The sequence below is a fragment of the Carettochelys insculpta genome, chromosome 8 (assembly GCF_033958435.1).
Source record: "Carettochelys insculpta isolate YL-2023 chromosome 8, ASM3395843v1, whole genome shotgun sequence".
Lineage (NCBI taxonomy): Eukaryota > Metazoa > Chordata > Testudines > Carettochelyidae > Carettochelys > Carettochelys insculpta.
In genome coordinates, this window is record NC_134144.1 from 30,544,137 (window position 1) to 30,562,349 (window position 18,213).

Genomic DNA, 18,213 nt, shown 5'->3' on the forward strand with positions numbered 1-18,213 from the left:
GTTTCTTAACTTTCCCTTCCTCCTCCTTCCCCTCCATCAGCCTCTCTTCCTCACGTATTTGTTTACTGGGCCTGCAGAGATCCTTCTGCATATTTTAAGCAGGTGGGAATAGTTCCACAAAGGGGTCCCGCCTTCCCTTTTGTGCGTGCAGGATACGTCTGTGCACAGATGGCCTCTTTTCAGTGTGTATCTTGTGGTATATGCCAGCCTGACAGCATCCGTCTAACAGAACATTTAAGCATGTAACCTTAAGACTGAAAAATCTCAGGGAACCCATTAAGCACATTCTTAAGAAGTTTACTTGATAGGGGCCTCGTTGTGTATCACAAAGGCAGAAAGGAAAATGAATGTTGGACTAGGAGGCAATAAAACAAGCATGCACAGGTGCCTGAACACTGGCTGAGGGTGGGAAGCCAAACTCTTTCCGTTGCAGAAGAGAGAACAAAGGCCCCATCTGATGCTGATTTCTGGTTTTTAGACAAACACAGCAGGTGACACAGCCCAACAGCATGGTAAAACTGGGCCTGGCTCAGTCAAGGGCCTCTCCACAAGCAAAATGGGAGATGCATCACTGACTGGGTAGGTTTTAGATCATTGCAGTAGGGGGCTGCTGTGTTTGTGCCTTCTTGACATTCATGATTTTGCATTTCAGGCATTGGTTTTGACACATCCTACTGAAAGACATACCTAGTTAGCCATAGAAGGAGTTTAACAATAACCAAAAAATCATGCCTACTGGCATCAAACCCAAATTTTCAACTTCTAATTAAAAATAAACATATATATATTATGAAAATAAGGCCCATACATGAAGTTAGCTTACTTATGTGACCTGATGATTGACAAATGTGTTTGGTAGCTATTTAGTCATTGCAGAGAAAGACTGTCAGGCTGGATCTGACTGACAGGGCTGCTATTGATTTGGCTGTGTTTAATAAAAATCTTTTTTCTTACGTTTCTAATGTATCTGATTATGAAATGCAAATAAAATGATTGGACTAGAATATATTCTCAATATACTGGTCTAATTTCTCAGTGAATCTCCTATGTACTTCCAAAATTAGCACTGTCAATCAGACCAAGAGGTGGTTTTTTTTTTTTAAGAAAACCAATCAGACGTCTCATGGACATGATATGCAGAGCTGTCAGCAGATCAGGGGTATATAAGGTAAAACAACTATGTTAGCACTTCTGAGCAGTCGTGCATTCCCAGCCTCGCCTCGGGTGTAGGGATTGCAAAAAAAGCAAAACTACACTGTCAAGACTGTGTAGTTTTGTTTTTTAATGATTAGAGGCTCAACGATTCTCCTGTTGGGATTGTCTAAAATCTTACTCTGGATAAGGACGTCGTTTACAAAAGTTTCACTGGGCTTAGCCCACTCCTTTTAGGCACTCTGGAGAAATCAGGTTAGTAGCATTTTTTTAATAGTATAACTAAATTTCTTTGTCAGGAATTAATCATTTTGATAGAAGATAGAAATGTGTATTTATGGAAATATGTGTGTGTGTAATAAGAATATAGTCTATAAACATTGACCATTAAAGTTCTCTATCAAGAATGATGTCAAATTTTGAAAGTTTAAGTAAAAATTCAATTAATGTTCTTTAAGTGCTTTTGCTATCAAAGAACATTAGGATTTGAAATATATATGAAAATGGTTGGTTAACTTATAAACTTTTTTTGTATTCTGGGAGTTCTCAAGGTTATGTTACTCATAAGATAAACTAAGAAGCTCCAAGAATAGCTCTGATAAAATGCACATGGTATCAGCTAAGCGCTGATGACTTTTTAAGGGAATCAGCTGCGAAGGTCTCAATTACACAGCAGCTCTGGTACACTTGTCTGCTGTCAGTCTTAGCTGAGGAGGTTATTTTTGGAGCCTGTTATTTCAGATGCATACCTTTTAATCATAATTATACAAAAGCCTTATAAGCTCAAATTCTGAATAATTGAAATTTGTCTGTCCAATGCAAATTTAAACTTTCAATGAATTCAACATCAGTTACACTTAAATAATTCCCAACATATTTCTGGAGTTTAGAAATAATCTGTATAGTTTTTGAAACTGTTTATTTAAAATACTTCAAATGAGTGTCAAATCATCAGCCCACAACTGAACTAAGTTTGAGAAAAATATATGTTAAAGTTATTTTTACAGTCTTGTTGTTGCACCTTATTGGAAATTGGGGTCATTTTGAGGTTAAATATCAGTTATATATAATTTCTTTAAACTTTTTCACATATTGAAAAATGTCAGAAACAAAACAATTAGCACCGTACATCAAGTTATAAGAAGTATCTGTGCAGCCCATGAACGTAATATAGTGCTTTTCAGGTGAAGTTTCTGACAACCAAACAGAGCATCGGACGCTGTCCTTCTTACTTGCCTTGAATAATACATTAATAGACATGTAGTCACACTGTTTGCATTTTCAAAGAAGCCTACAGGAGTTTGGAGGCCAGATACCATTGAAAGAGAAGGATCTTAACAAATCTTGGAGCCTTTGGAGAGCAAACCACTAGCTGATCCATAGTTATAGGACAATATCAGACACAGACTCAACAGTAAATGCTCAAATGACAGTATATAGGAATATATCGTGTACATATTCCCTTATATATATTTCTATGATATATTCCTATATAGTGTGATTTGTGCATTTACGATTGAGTCCGTGTCTGCTATTGTCCTATCACTATGGACTATATATAATACACACACACACACAAAGTGCAGACACCTTAAAAAAACCAAGATATCTCTGGCCTGACGTATCATTAAAATAACTGTATATAACATAGTTTTTTTACTAAAGGAAATTATATTTTCAGTTTTAAATAATGTGACCTTATTAAGGAGATGGGTATGCAAGCATAAGAAATATTCAAACACAGTTCATTTCCATTTGATACACAATTAAAATAAGACCTTTTTAAATAAAGTACAAAATATCTCTAGTATATACGGTTTTATATGGCTTTCAGTCTCTTTATTTTATGCAAAGAATTATACATAGGAACAGAGGACACACTTTTTCATTCAGATTTCACACCTGCCTGCAGTTGTTCATGTCATCAGTGTCAGTGGCTACCTTATCCCTTAGCTCATGTTTCAAATGTGGCTGTTTTTCTGTATTCCAGATTCTTCTGAGACCCTTGCTGAGAAATAGTCAATTCTTTTTCTGCCTTTTTAAAGTCAATATGCTTCTGCATATGATTAAATTATTCACTACTTACCAGATACCATAAAAAAAAAAAAAAGGGAAGCTTCCCAGCTGTCTCTTAATTATTAAAGGTCGAATGGATTGCAGATATCCACATTCCCTTTAAGCTGCTACTGTTCAAAGCCTAATTCTGGTACCAGTGACTATCATGATGACTAGCACTTACAGAACTCTTTCAGTTCAAACAGTTTTGGACCTGTATGAATAAGGATTATTTTCCCTTTATGACAGATGGGGTAACTGAGGCAATGACTTGCACAAGGTCATACAGTGATTCAGGGTACTATCACCAGTAGGATGCAGTATCCTGGTGCCATACTTATTACACTGGACCACAGCTCACTTCAGTGAAGTCAACAGGAGTTGAGTCATTGTCTTTGGAGGGAGCAGGAGCAGGCCCCACAAGTGAAATAATTATATTTTACAAAATTCTACCAAATCCAAGCATTTTCTTTCAATAATTCCAATATTAAAGCGGAGCCAGATCAATATGGTTTAAGGTTGAGAAAGCTAAATCATTATAGGCCATGCACAAATAAAAAAGTGCCAGTACCTTAAGAAAGGAGAAGAAATGTACAGAGTAAGAACTTTTTAAAGAGGTTGTCATTTGACATCTAATGATATTTTCCTCTTGCTTTCAGAGTGCCTACAAAGATGACGACAAAAGCACCGACATTTACACAGCCGTTAAAAAGTGTTGTGGCACTGGAGGGTAGTGCCGCAACCTTTGAGGCTCATATTAGTGGTAAGACTGACACCTTTCTGTCTGCCTTCAGTTCTTTGTTTTGAATTACTTATGTTGTGGAAATGTAAGGCACACATACAATTGCTAGTGTTTTAGTTAATCCTATAATGTGACGGAGTAAAGATTGCCAGTACATGAATATATCCAAATCTGACAGCACAGAAAGGGTCAAGTAATGTAATGCCAGTTTTTCCCTGGCTTAACCTACTTCCGAGAGTGCTGTCAAATTCCAGCACACATACTATGCACTGCAGGATTATAATGGATCCTAAGTAAAGACCCACTTCTACCATCATTAAGTCTCTGGCCAAATTTTCATTGACTTTAATAGGAACAGACTTGAGCCGAATTAAACAAAGCAAAAGAAAGAAACAGGGATAAAAGTGCAAATTGTGCTAGTGAAAGAAGTAGGAAGGTATGTACTAAATTTATGGGGATGGGACAGAATGAGGAGCCAAGCAGTAGAAGATTCATTTGGATCTAAAGCAAAAGGAGTCGTTTTTTTCTGTGCAGGGCACCCAGCTCATTTTCTGTTAGTTCTTAACTCACTCAACCCCCTTCATTCTACGATTCTGTATGCACAGAATTTGGGCGTGCTCGCCACTCAGAATGGTAGGAAAGTCTATTTACAGATTGTGTGAGATTGTCCAAATGCGACTAAGATCATGGGGCAACTTCATTTTTCAATGAAGTGCTGAATTATTAACTCTTAACATAAGAAAAAAGAGTGAATGAACACAGAGAAATTACAAAGGCCCACTCAGACCCTATTAGCCAATCCATGTAAATGCCAGAGGAGCTAATGCATTGTTGCAGGAGTGTTTTTGACACATGCTCAGTACTAAGGAGAAGTGACACAGAATGGCATGGTTAAGGAAAACTAATAGGGCATTGGCATTAGCCCTATAACTACCCTCATACAATTAAAAAAAAAAGGCATCTCTGATCTGCAGTGGCACAATTACCTCTTGGCATCTATGTTGTCTGGCCAGCAGCATATCACTTTTGCCATTTGCTGTAACTAATATTCATTGCACTATGGGTATCTAAAATGGACTTTAGACAAAGTGTGACTACCAGTCATACTTTTGCAAACCAACATTTTGGCTCCCTTAGTTAATATAGGATCATATGGGACATTTGAACACCTCCCTTTTACACCTATAAATTATTATGCATCCACTTTTCTGGGTTTGATTCACTATGCCAGTGTTAGCCCTTTATAGCGGGGCAGCATTTTTGTTTGATGTAGGTTTCGTGTGAAGTTGTATAGCTATGCTGAGGGAGATCACTCTTGCAATAAATCCATTGGCCATAAAGTGAAATAGATAAATGTATCATTCAAACCAATTATAATCCTGAAGTTCTTGATGAATGAATGATTTCAGCTATTTTCATTTATTATATCCTGTAATATTTGTGAGTGCAACTTAATTTAATACCATTAAGAGGCATATCAGTTTTATAACTGCATGTACCATTCTTTTATTTTAGGCCCAAATCTTATGTGAACCAGTCTTTTCTTAGTTCTTATTCATGTTGTGGGATATTGCAACATCCCTCCCTCCCCAAAGCCACTCATCAGGTCTGACAGTTTTGGCAGTGATTCAGTATTTAGTTTGTCTAATGTACAAAAAATTGCGAACATTTCATTTCTTGGAATCTCACCTTCTAAATCACAGGCAGCGTAACTTCATTTTTCTCACATGGCTGGTGGTCTCTTTTATAAATTATTGTGAATGTTAACTTCAGTCTTTGTCTTCCCTTTGAATAAAGCCACTTTATATATAAATCACTACAGAAACACTACAGGATGCAGTTTATAACCCTAGAGTAAATAAATTAAATTATACAGAGGAAACTTACTGTGAATTGCTTGTGTGCATTTCCACAGTATTGTTTGGCTTTTCCATTTATTAATAAAGGGTTGAGTTGGACTCCCAGTAGTTTACTTGGGTTAGTCCTGTCCAAATACTTGTGGTATTTCTTTTACTGGTTTGAAAAGTTTCTCTTTCTCAGACTGGTCACATACTTTTATATATAATATTTGAATATATATATATGTGACACGAGATTGAGTAGGAAGAGCACAATTATTATAAACCCCAAATAATTCCAGTTTATTATTTTTGATCATGAGAGAAAGCAAAATCTTTATATTTTCTAAACTAGAGTGGTAACAGTCCTGTGGCACCTTAGAGACTAACAAATTTATTAGGTCATTGCTACAGGATTGCTTGTTATGTATAGAGTGATAGGTTTTTTGGGGGAGTCTGCTGTCTCCCTGCATAGCCCAGCTTTTTCCTCAGTTTATTCTCATGCCATCAAATTCTTGCCCTCATGCTAAATTCAAATAAATAACTCAGATCTTTACTGGGGCTGTTGCAAATGTTTGCGTCAGAATTTTGCAGCCTCTGGGTCTTTGGAACGTATAGTCTATGACTACAGTAGCCCAAAACTTCGAAATGGCCATGCAAATGGCCATTTCAAAGTTTACTAATGAAGCACTAAAATACATAGTCAGCACCTCATTAGCATGCGGGCGGCCGCAGCACTTTGAAATTGCTGTGGCTCGCCACTGTGCAGCTTGTCCAGACAGGGCTCCGTTTCAAAAGGACCCTGGCAACTTCGAAATCCCCTCATTCCTATCTGCTGAAAAGGAAAAGGAGCCATTGCAAAGTTTTGGGCTAGTGTAGGCACAGCCATAAAGCTAGAGAGACTGTTGAGATTTTAGTGGCAGTTGTAGGGCAGTTCTACTGGTGGAGCCTCAGGGCTACCCTCTGAGGCTATAAAAGGCCTTTTTATCAACAGAACCGGTCCAGTTCTGCAGTTGGGCATTATTGAAAGAGATCTTGCATAACTACACAACCTTGCCATCTGCATAACCCAACATTATGGGGACTTATGCAAGTCTGTGCATAAAAAGGATTCAGAGAAGTGGAGGGGTAGATGGAGAAACGTGGGTGAGGATAGAGATCCACCACTAGATATATGAGTTCCTCCATCTTGGGAAAGTATCAGAGAGGTAGCCATGTTAGTCTATCTTCAAAAACAACAAGAAGTCCTGTGGGTTAGTCTATAAGGTGCCACAGGACTTCTTGTTGTTTTTCATCTTAGAAAAGAGATTTCCTGGGACCAAAAGGAATCCTCTCAATTGGAATAGTCTCCACTGCACTTGTCTCTATGATATGGGTAAACACATTCCTCTGGATCAACTGAGTGATTTAGTTTGCATAGTAGAAGAGGATTTTCACGGTCATGTTCAAGTCACTATTTGAAGCAGAAAGCCAATTATGACTATCCATGGAGCCTATACTGAAAGCTAGAGTCCTGCTTGAGGGATTTGCCCCTAAGTACCGTAATAAATTTGAACATTAAAATATCTGACTTAATATGTCTGCTCTCTGCTAGTTTATATGAATCTCTCATTCATTCACTTCCAAGAAGTTTTGTCATCTTCTCCAGAAAGATAACTTCTGAGTTTAGTTTGTGCTAGTTACTTTCAGTGGTAGCTTATTTAATAAATTCATTGTTAGGCAAAGTATTATAATTCAGCTTGCATTTTCAGATTATTCTTTGCTTCCTAATGCTTGGGTTATATAATTTAATTACAAGGAAACTGTACTTTGTTTTTTGTCCTCATGAACAAATCAAAGCCTGACCAACCGCCATGATTTTCATAATCCTTCATATAATGCTTAAATTAGACTAATGCCAATTCCCTTAACAGGGCTTCCAAACGCTGCTGGACATTGTTTGAGGAATGTATTAATGTAGAGACCTATGAATTACCCTGAGATCCAATGTATTGTCAAGACATATGCAACAAGGAAATGCCTTGAATATTATGATTTTCTGCTGTGGTTATAATTGCAGACCTGTGCACATGCAGCAGCTCCCTTGGATGGTTGAAAGCTACCTTATACATATTTGTAATTAGCAGAGGTATCTGGGGGCTGCTAAAATGGCTTTCTTGATCTACCCCATTCTATAGGCTCCCCAGTTCCTGAGGTGAGCTGGTTTCGGGATGGCCAGGTTATCTCTGCTTCAACTCTGCCCGGCGTGCAGATCTCCTTTAGCGATGGCCGCGCTAAACTCGTGATCCCCGCCGTGACAGCAGCCAACAGTGGAAGATACAGCATACAAGCCACCAATAGATCTGGGCAAGCAACTAGTACCGTTGAGCTTCTTGTCACAGGTACAGTATGATTAAGGAGGGCTAGGGTGACCGTATCTCTCCGTCCCATATTGCGGGGGAGGGGCAGCTCCTCCCAACTCCACCAAGAGCCGCGGATCTGGGAAGGAGGTGGCAGCCACCATGCTCCCCAGGAGCCCGGGAAAGCAGCAGCCTCCAGCACTTCCCGGGAGCCCCAGGGAAGTGGCAGGGACGTGGCAGCCGCCCACGCTCCCCCTGCTTCCCCAAGGCTCAGGGAAGTAACTCCCATCAGCAGCTGCACCTGCGTAGCTGCTAGCAGAAAAGGTCAGCGGGGGGAGGGCCCAAAGACAGGACAGTTACTTCCTTAAAAAAAATAAGTAGGGACGCCTTTTTGGTGTCCCAAATATGGAACCGTCTGCCTGATATGGGACAGATGGTCACCTGAAGGAGGGGCAGCAAACTACTGGCACTTTCCCTGCTCCCCAGAGGCAAGGGAGCTCAAATAAATTATATATGTTATTCCAAACTTGGATAAGAATAACACAAAAATATGATTTGAAAACACCATAAAAGATTTAAAAAACAAACAAACAAACTCCTTACTCCTAAAGCAAACTAGATTTTTCCCCCCAGAAAAAACTTCAGTATATGCTTAGCTTCCCAATAGCTGTATATAGGGATCTTCACTTCATGGTGAATTTTCATGAATATAAGAACGGCCATTACTGGGTCAAATGAAAAGTTCAGCTAGCCCAGCATTCCGTCTGCCGACAGTGGCCAGTTTTAGGTGCCCCCAAGGGGGTGGACCGCAGACAATGGTCAAGCAACTTGTCTCCTGCCATCTGTCTCCAGCCTGTGACAAACAGAGGCCAGGGACACCTTTCCTACCTCCTGGCTAATAGCTTTTTATGGACCTAACCTCCATGAATTTATCTAGCTCTTCTTTAAACTCTCTTATAGTCCTAGCTTTCGCAGCCTCCTCTGGCAAGGCGTTCCACAGTTTGGCTGTGCGCTGTGTGAAGAAGAACTTTCTTTTATTAGTTTTAAACCTGCTACCCATGAATGTCATTTGGTGTTCTCTAGTTCTTATATTATGGGGAAAAGTAAATAACTTTTCTTTACTCACCCTCCCCACACTGCTCCTGATTTTATATACCTCTATCATATGCCCCCTCAGTCTCGTCTTTTCAAAACTGAAGAGTCTCAGTCTTTTTAACCTCTCCTTTTATGGGACCCGTTCCAAATCCCTCATCATTTAGTTGCCCTTTTCTTAACCTTTTCTAATGCCAAAATATCTTTTTTTATGGTGAGAAGACCACATCTGTACTCAGTATTCAAGATGTGGGCATGCCATACTTTTATATAGGGGCAGTGAAATATTCTTTGCCTTATTTTCTATCCCTTTTTAAAATAATTCCTAACATCCTACTCGCTTTTTTGGCTGCTGCTGCACACTTTGTGGATGTTTTCAGAGAACTATCCATGATAACCCCAAGATCTCTTTCCTGATTAGTTGTAGCTAAATTAGCCCCCATCATATTGAATGTATACTTGGGGTTATTTTTCCCAATGTGCATTACTTTACACTTGGCCACATTAAATTTCATTTGCCATTTAGTTGCACAATCACTCAGTTTGATTAGATCTTTTTGAAGTTCTTCACAGTCTCCTTTCGTCCTGACTATTTTGAACAGTTAGTATCATCCACAAACTTAACCACCTCACTGCTTACCCCTTTCTCTAGATCATTTATGGATAAGTTGAATAGGATTGGTCCTAGAACTGACCCTTGGGGGACACCAGTCATTACACTTCACCATTCAGAAAATTTACCATTTATTCCTACCCTTTGTTTCCTGTCTTTTAGCCAGCTTGCAGTCCATGAAAGGATCTTCCCTCTTATCACATGATAACCTAATTTACACAAGAGCCTTTGGTGAGGGACTTTGTCAAAGGCTTTCTGGAAATCTAAGTATACTACATGTCTTGGATCTTCCTTGTCTGCATGTTTGTTAACCCCTTCAAAGAATTCTAATAGATTAGGAAGATATGATTTCCCTTTAGAGAAACCATGTTGACTTTTGCCCAACAAATTATGTTCTTCTACGTGTCTGACAATTTTATTCTTTACTATTGTTTTGACTAATTTGCCCGGCACTGACATTAGACTTACTGATCTGTAATTGCCAGGGTCACCTGTAGAGCTCTTTTTAAATATTGGTGCTATGTTGGCTGTCTTCCAGTCCTTGGGTACAGAAGCTGATTTAAAGAATAGGTTAATAATTCCAGAATTTCACATTTGAGTTCTTTCCGAACCCTTGGGTGAATGCTATCTGGTCCTGGTGATTTATTATTAAGTTTTTCTATTTGTTCCAAAACCTCCTCTAATAACACTTCAGTCCGGGACAGTTCCTCAGAGTCATCACCCACAAAGGATGGGGCAGATTTGGGAATCTCCCTAAAATCCTCAGCTATGAAGACTGAAGCAAAGAAATCGTATAGTCTCTCCGCAATGGCTATATCATCCTTGATTGCTCCTTTTGTATCTCGATCATGTAGAGGCCCCACTGGTTGTTTAACAGGCTTCCTGGTTCCAATGTACTTAAAAACCATTTTGCTATTACTTTTTGAGTTTTTGGCTAGCTATTCCTCAAAATCTTTTTTGACTTTTCTTATTACATTTTTATACTTAATTTGGTAGTGTTCATGTTCCTTCTTATTTACCTCACTAGGATTGGACTTTCACTTTTTAAAAAATGCCTTTTTATCTCTCACTGCTTCTTTTACATGGTTGTTAAGCCATGGTGTCTCTTTCTTAGGTCTCTTACTATGTTTTTTAATTTGGTGTATACCATTAAGTTGGGCCTCTATTATAGTGTCCTGGAAAATTTTTCATGCAGCATGCAGGGATCTTACTCTAGTCACTGTACATTTTAATAGCTAACCTAACCCCCACATTTTTGTGTAATTCCCCTTTTTGAAATTAAATGCCAGCGTGCTGGACTGCTGAGGTGTTCTTCCCACCACAGGAATGTTAAACGTTATTATATTATTATAACTATTCCTATATCTCCTGGAGCAGATCTTGTGTTCCACTCTTAACTAAATAGAGAATTGCCTCTCCCCTGGTGGATTCCTGTACTAGCTGCTCCAAGAAGCAGTCATTTAAGGGATTGAGAAACTTTATCTCTGCATCTCGTCCTGAGGTGACATGCACCCAGTCAATATGGGGATAATTGAAATCCCCTATTATTATTGAGGTTTTTTTTCCGATAGCCTCTATAATCTCCCTTAACATTTCATAGTCACTATCACTGCCCCGGTCAGGTGGTCGATAGTATATCCCTACTGCTGTATTCTTATTAGAGAATGGAATTACTATCCACAGTGATTCTATGGAACAGTTTGATTCATTTCAGATTTTTACTGCATTTGATTCTACATGTATTATACTAGCATCACAATCTTTAACAGTATAAACTGTGAACCAGATTGTACAAACACATCTGAGTATAGTCTTTTCAAAGCCTGTTTTAACATTATATTCAAGAATAATCTTTACTCACACAAGTAGCACCACCAACTGCAATGGAATTATTCCTGTAAGTCAAAATTATTTCAACAAACAAGGGTTTGAAGGATAAGGCCCTTATTAACTTCAGTGGGACTAAAGTCACATGACTATAGAATGGCTCCTATGTTACTAATATAGGCCCTGATTCGGCACACTCTTATGCACATGTTCGACTTTGCTCATGTGAATAATGCCATTAGAAGAAATAAAACACAAGTTAAGTATGTGTAAGTGTTTGCTGAGTGAGGGATTTACTTACGTGCATTTGTAGGAAGAAGCCCTTAATTTATTTTAATATTTGACAAAGTGACCCTTTCCATATTAGTAGCAACTGAGAGATTAATAAGGAGATGGTGGTTTATACAGAAAAAGTATTCGTAAAGCATTTTTGGCTGTGTCTACACAGCCCCCTCCCTTCTGGAAGGGGCATGGTAATGAGCAAAGGGGGTAATGAGCAAAGGGGAATATATAAATGAGGTGTGGATTTAAATATCTCGTGCCTCATTTTTATCGTCCCGCAAGATTTCACTTCCGGAAGAGCCTCTTCCAGAAGCTACAAAGCCATGTAGATGGAGCCCTTCTGAAAGGAATCTCTCCCCCACCCCTTCAAAATGCCCCTCATTCCTCAAACATTTCAGGAATAGTGTAGATGCGGCCTTTATGTTTGTGAATGCTTCTGTTACTGGAAATATTTAGCCCTTATGAAGTGGACTTTATTGAACGCATTGGAATGCGTTGCCTAGAGAGGTGATGGATTCTCCATCCCTTGAGGTTTTTAAGTCCCGGCTTGACAAGGTCCTGGCTGGGATGACTTAGTAGGGGTTGATCCTGCTTGAAGCAGTGCGCTGGACTAGATGACCTCCTGAGGTCCCTTCCAGCCCTATGATTCTGTGATTCTGTGAATGATTTTTTTTCTAATTTCTAATTTTTCTAATCAAATTGCAGCTGAAACGGCGCCACCAAACTTTACACAACGTCTACAGAGCATAACAATAAGACAAGGAAAGCAAGTTCGATTTGATGTAAGAGTGACTGGAATCCCTACACCTGTGGTGAAGTTCTATCGGGATGGAGCAGAAATTCAAAGCTCCCCCGATTTTCAAATTTCACAAGAAGGAGACCTCTACAGTTTAATAATTGCAGAAGCTTATCCTGAAGACTCCGGAACCTATTCAGTAAATGCCACAAATAGCATGGGACGAGCTACTTCAACAGCCGAATTACTGGTTCAAGGTAAGGGGGTTGAGGTTGTAAGGCATGAAAATAAGAATATGTGCATTCTTGTTGTGGTGCAAAGGGCACTGCTACAGTTAATGTTGAACAGCAATTGCATGAATAAAGCATTTCTCAAGAGTTTGTAACTTGGCACGAAAAATCCATTCCAAGCTGAAACTTGTCATGTGTGTCTCCAGGCTAGTACCAAAAAGTACATTTTCAACATAAAACAATTCCCTCAGCTGTTCTTTTTTGAATTTTATTAGTACAGGATAGGCATCACAGAAGGATTTCTTGTTTATGAGCAAAACAAAAAAGCAGTCATGTAGCACTTTAAAGACTAACAAAATAATTTATTAGGTGATGAGCTTTCATGGGGCAGACCCACTTCTTTGGATCAGACTGCTGATTTGTTTTGTTAGGATATAGACGAACATGGCAACTTCTCTGTTGTTATTTTTTGTGAGCAGTTGTTTGTTTTTTTTTTAAAAATTACATTTTAAAACCAAGGTCTTTTATCTGCTGCTGTTGGTCCACATTCTGCAGTTCTAAAGTGAGCAAAACTAATAGGCTACGTCTACACAGCATTCTTCTTGTGAGAGAGGAGTGGAAATGAGGGAACCCGATGTTGCAAATGAAGTTCTGATTTACAAATCTCACACGTCATTTGCATAATCTTGTGCAATCATGCTGTCTGGAGAGATTTTGGCGAAAATTCCCCCACCCATGTAGACCAGTTTCTGTTGGCGAAAACCCGCTTTGTCAACAGACCTTTATCCCTGAAAAAAAAGAGGTATAATGGTTCTGTTGAAAAAAGGGGTTTTCATTGACAGCACCCCATCTAAACGGCTAATCTTTTTCTGCCAAAATCTCTCCCGACAGCGTGATTATGGGAGATCATACAAATGAAGCATGAGATTTGTAAATCAGCGCTTCATTTACAATGATGGGTTCCCTCATTTGCATTCCTCTCTCACGAGAGGATTGCTGTGTAGAGGTAGCCATAGTGACTTTATCAGGAACAGGACTTTTATTTTTTTTAATTTGCTAAATAATTATTGTCATTGTGAAACTAAATTAAGGCACAATTTGATTTTTGCAGTAAAATGGGTGTGTGCTAAAACTGCAAGAGAAATGTTATCTCGGCCCCTTTTCTGTGCCCCATCAGAACTTCCTCTCTAGAAGAATTTGTGAGATACATGTAGCAAATGAATGATAGGATCAAGGCTGTCCTGAGGTGGGCCTGGGTCCCAGGGCATACCTCAGCCGAACAGCTGCCTCAGTTTCTTTCTATGGAGAGTATGGCTCTTGTACGTGTGGAAATTCACAAATGCACACTGACTTCAGGCATCTGCTCTCACCGTGCCTCTATAGAGTGTAAACTCCAGAATTATGGGAGCAGTGCAGAATGAGGCACAGCCAACTGCCGTTTTTGATCAGCCCATTCCTCACATACACGTGTTTAGAGGAGTCTGGGCTTCATCTTCTGTATGTTTTTTTAAACTGAAAACTATCAAGACATTGAAGTTTAAAATCCATCCAATAAAGACACAAGGGCTGGGTCTACATGGAGCTGCTCTCCCAGCAGCTCCATGCTAATGAGCAGTCTCACAAATTGCAAATGACTACTCATTAGCATATTCCCATGGCTCATTAGCATAGCCACACAAGATCTCACTCTCGGCAGAGGGGGTGCCAGCAGTAAAGAGGCCGTGTGGACATGCCTCTGCCAGAAACCTCACCCTGTTGCCAGTCTCTATAGACATAAGCGGGTTTGAATTTACAATTGCGTAGCTGCTCATTAGCATGGAGCTGCTGGGAGAGCAGCTCCACGTAGACGCAGCCACGGGCTTTTACTATTTCAGCTACAACATTATATACTTAGGGTCCTGATCAGACAAAAATATATGAGCCCTTCTAGTGCGTGGAAGCCATACATAGCTGCAATAAGTCACAAACTTGAACCATGGGAAAGGGTTAATAGAAGTTTGGTCATCTGTGTATGGCTGTTATTGGCATTAAGCAGCCATTTCTTGGGAGCAATATCCTGCTTACAAGAAAGAGCAGATTCCATGCTGACTGTGCGCAGGACTATGATCCCTGTAGCATTGAAGGGAGACTCAGGTTGAATGGAGCCCATTCAATCATACCCATAATGACATTTTATCCAAGGCTGCCTTTTTGGCTCAATAGTTAAAATACACCTTTAAGCTATGTATGTATTTGGGAAACTGCAGTAATTCTGAAGCGTGCATTGAAAATCTTGTATAATTAACATGCATTTAATTATTTTGGCCTAATTGCATAGTCAAACAAAAAGACTAACCTTATTTCAACTGGTTGCGCAATTTGCCTGCATATACTGTAAGAAAACAGATGGCTAATTATTTTTTCCTCTGGTGTTTACGCATGCTGATGTATAAGTGGAATTGCATGTTTAATTCCTTCTGAAAAAGCGATTATTGTTATTGCCATTTACAATTCTCTATAACTATTCATGTCTTACTTTCCAATAGGCGAGGAAGAAGTAGTACCTGCTAAAAAGACAAAGACTATTGTTTCGACTGCTCAGATTTCACAAACAAGACAAGCCAGAATTGAAAAGGTCTATTTTTTTTTTTAAAGCTAATAGTGTTAAAAGCTTTAAATATTATCCTTTAGCATTGTGGTTTCTCACCATTGTCTGTTCTTTCATTATAGAAAATGGAAACCCACTTTGATGCCAGATCACTTACAACTGTTGAAATGTCCATAGACAGTGCCACAGGACAACAGCTCACACACAAGGCACCTCCGCGAATGCCTCCTCGACCGACATCAAAATCACCAACTCCCCCAATCACTGCAGCAAAAGTACAAATGGCACGACAGCAGTCACCATCTCCCATTAGACAGTCACCATCACCTGTGAGGCATGTTAGAGCACCAACACCATCACCAGTCAGGTAAATCATGTTAACTGTGAAGGAAAGATGGAGTCATTCCCATCCGTGAAATGAGAAAATGAAGAATGATGCTACTGCGAACTGAAAGCACAACAAAGAATGCAAGAATGTGGGCTTGTTCTGACTGTTGGCTTTGTACAGTGGTCAAAGCATCAGGAAATGGTTTTGGCAGCTGTCTATAAATGACCTGTCCTTTCACGTAGGTTTAAGAAATCCTTCAGAAGATGTGGGATCAGATTCTGCAATGTGCTTTTCCACACAGGGCGAGAGCAATGATCTTTTTTTTGCTCCAGCTGTGTGGTTAAGTTCAGTCAGAATCTGGCCTTTGGCAATTACTGAATGGGAACACAGAAAAGAACAAAGGTATTTAGTGAGTTTAATGCAGAATGGAAGATTCATCAGAAAAATTGCTGTGAACATCTGTGGTGACAGATATATTATGGACGTGTGGGTAGTGATTCCAGAGTTAATGCTGTGGAGACGAGCAAAATGATCATGGCCATGGGGAAATTGGGGCTTAGCTCTGCCATGCGTAGAGGGCCATAAGGGGGAAGTGGGGTAATTTGAAGTGTTAAGGGCCACAGCTGTGGTGCAGCAGAACCCAAGTCAGTTGCAGTGAGGCACTGATGAAGAACTAGTACGCTCTGACTCTGCTGTCTCAGCTCTCCACTGCACCAAGCACCAGACCAGGGAAGCAAAATATCTCTGAGCTAATGAAGCCCCATTTAAACCTTTGTGCCAGCTCTGCTTTTGGTGAACTTCACCACAGTTAGAGCAGTTATTGTATATGCAAGAAGTAGCAATGAACTGTATCATCATAATTTCAAAGCATAATTAACACATGGGCATTTGTGTAAATGCAAAGATAATGCAATAGTGCCACCTAGAGGGCACAATGCACTAAAATGTTACACTCTAGGGCAGACTTGTATGAAATATATTATCGACTCGGAAATAACATAGATCTCTAAATTAGATGTGAAAATAAAAATTAAAGAATAAAAGTATAATACCAGTGACCACCACTAAGGCGGCAATGATTCCAAAAGTTTCAGCGTTTACATATTTGTGTGATGCTAGAAATAGGATGTAAGGGAACTCGTCTGGGACAAAAGATATTAGTGATATAATACTAAACTGGAAAGAGTTTTAAAGCTACATAATAATAGTCACAATTAACTTTTAATATTCCAGTCGTTAAAAAAGCTCTGTTTACTGTTGTAAAAGCATATACCAATCAAATCTTCTGCAATAGGTAAAAGGAAATGTTGCTATGGAGATAAGTCCCAGTCCTGAAGTGAACTATCAAAGGCAGACTTCTTTGTCCCACATTATGCCCAGCTGAATACAATGGGGCACTTAGCAGACATAGGGCATGTAGAAGGAAGAAGACTTAAAACAAGGCCTTGTAGAGGCCTTGTATGAAGCCTGGGCTAAAGTAGTGGTCAATGCTGACATACAATGAAGTCAAGCTGTGAGGTAGGCAGGGCCTGCAGGCAGAATCTAGCAAGAACATGGCTCATATTGCAAGAGCACCTATTCCTAAGAAGCAGGAGGCATAGGCCATGCACACAAACACGTTCCAGAAGGGTGGTACCAGAACACTTCAGTGCCAACAAATTCCCCCAAACATAACAGGAATACACTGACCCATCTAAAGATAAGGTTAGGATGACAACATAATGGATAACAACAAGAAGTCCTGTGGCACCTTATAGATTAACAGATATTTTGGAACATAAGCTTTCATGGGCAAAGACCCGCTTCATCAGATCTGAGGAAGCAGGTCTTTGCCCACGAAAGCTTATGCTCCAAAATATCTATTAGTCCATAAGGTGCCACAGGACTTCTTGTTGTTCTTGAAGATGCAGACTAACACGGCTACCTCTGTGATACTTGTCAACATGAAGGATAGAGCTACTTTGATCAAACCAACATGTATATGGTAGGGGTGGCACCTACATACATCAGAGGGGCAATATCAAACTTGTTTGTATCGATGTTTTAAAAGATACCTCACAGAGAGTGTCTTTGGCTGGCCTAGGGGATAATGGAAAGTCCTCCCTTTAAATGAGTTAGTGTATTGCAATGGGCATACCCGTGTTAGTGAACCTGTAACCATTGAACTACGGCATTAGGACTATGACTCATTGTCAGTAAACTTAACCTATCGCCCATGCTATGAATCAAGTCTAGGGATTAATTGGGCAGTTCCACAGGAGTCTGCTGTGTATGCTATCTGGCCAGCATGTTATGTAACATGCAGAAAGAACAGACATGCAGCCAAATGTCTGATAACATCCAACCACAAGGCTTATTGCAGAATTAGGACCTAATTTAGTACGTAATGCCC

At 39.6% G+C, this 18,213-nt stretch overlaps 1 protein-coding gene across 4 annotated transcripts in view; it reads left to right on the plus strand.

Annotated features, from left to right (window-relative positions):
* Window positions 1-1,208: 1,208 nt before the first annotated feature.
* Window positions 1,209-18,213, plus strand: part of TTN (titin) — a 330,648-nt gene continuing 313,643 nt past the window's right edge. For all 4 annotated transcript variants that reach the window (XM_075000777.1, XM_075000778.1, XM_075000779.1 and 1 more), the window contains exons 1-6: window positions 1,209-1,407; window positions 3,867-3,970; window positions 7,965-8,168; window positions 12,646-12,933; window positions 15,432-15,520; window positions 15,616-15,860. In XM_075000777.1, the coding sequence (XP_074856878.1) occupies window positions 3,880-3,970; window positions 7,965-8,168; window positions 12,646-12,933; window positions 15,432-15,520; window positions 15,616-15,860 (917 nt within the window). In that variant the 5' untranslated portion in view covers window positions 1,209-1,407; window positions 3,867-3,879. The remainder of the gene's footprint in view (window positions 1,408-3,866; window positions 3,971-7,964; window positions 8,169-12,645; window positions 12,934-15,431; window positions 15,521-15,615; window positions 15,861-18,213) is intronic.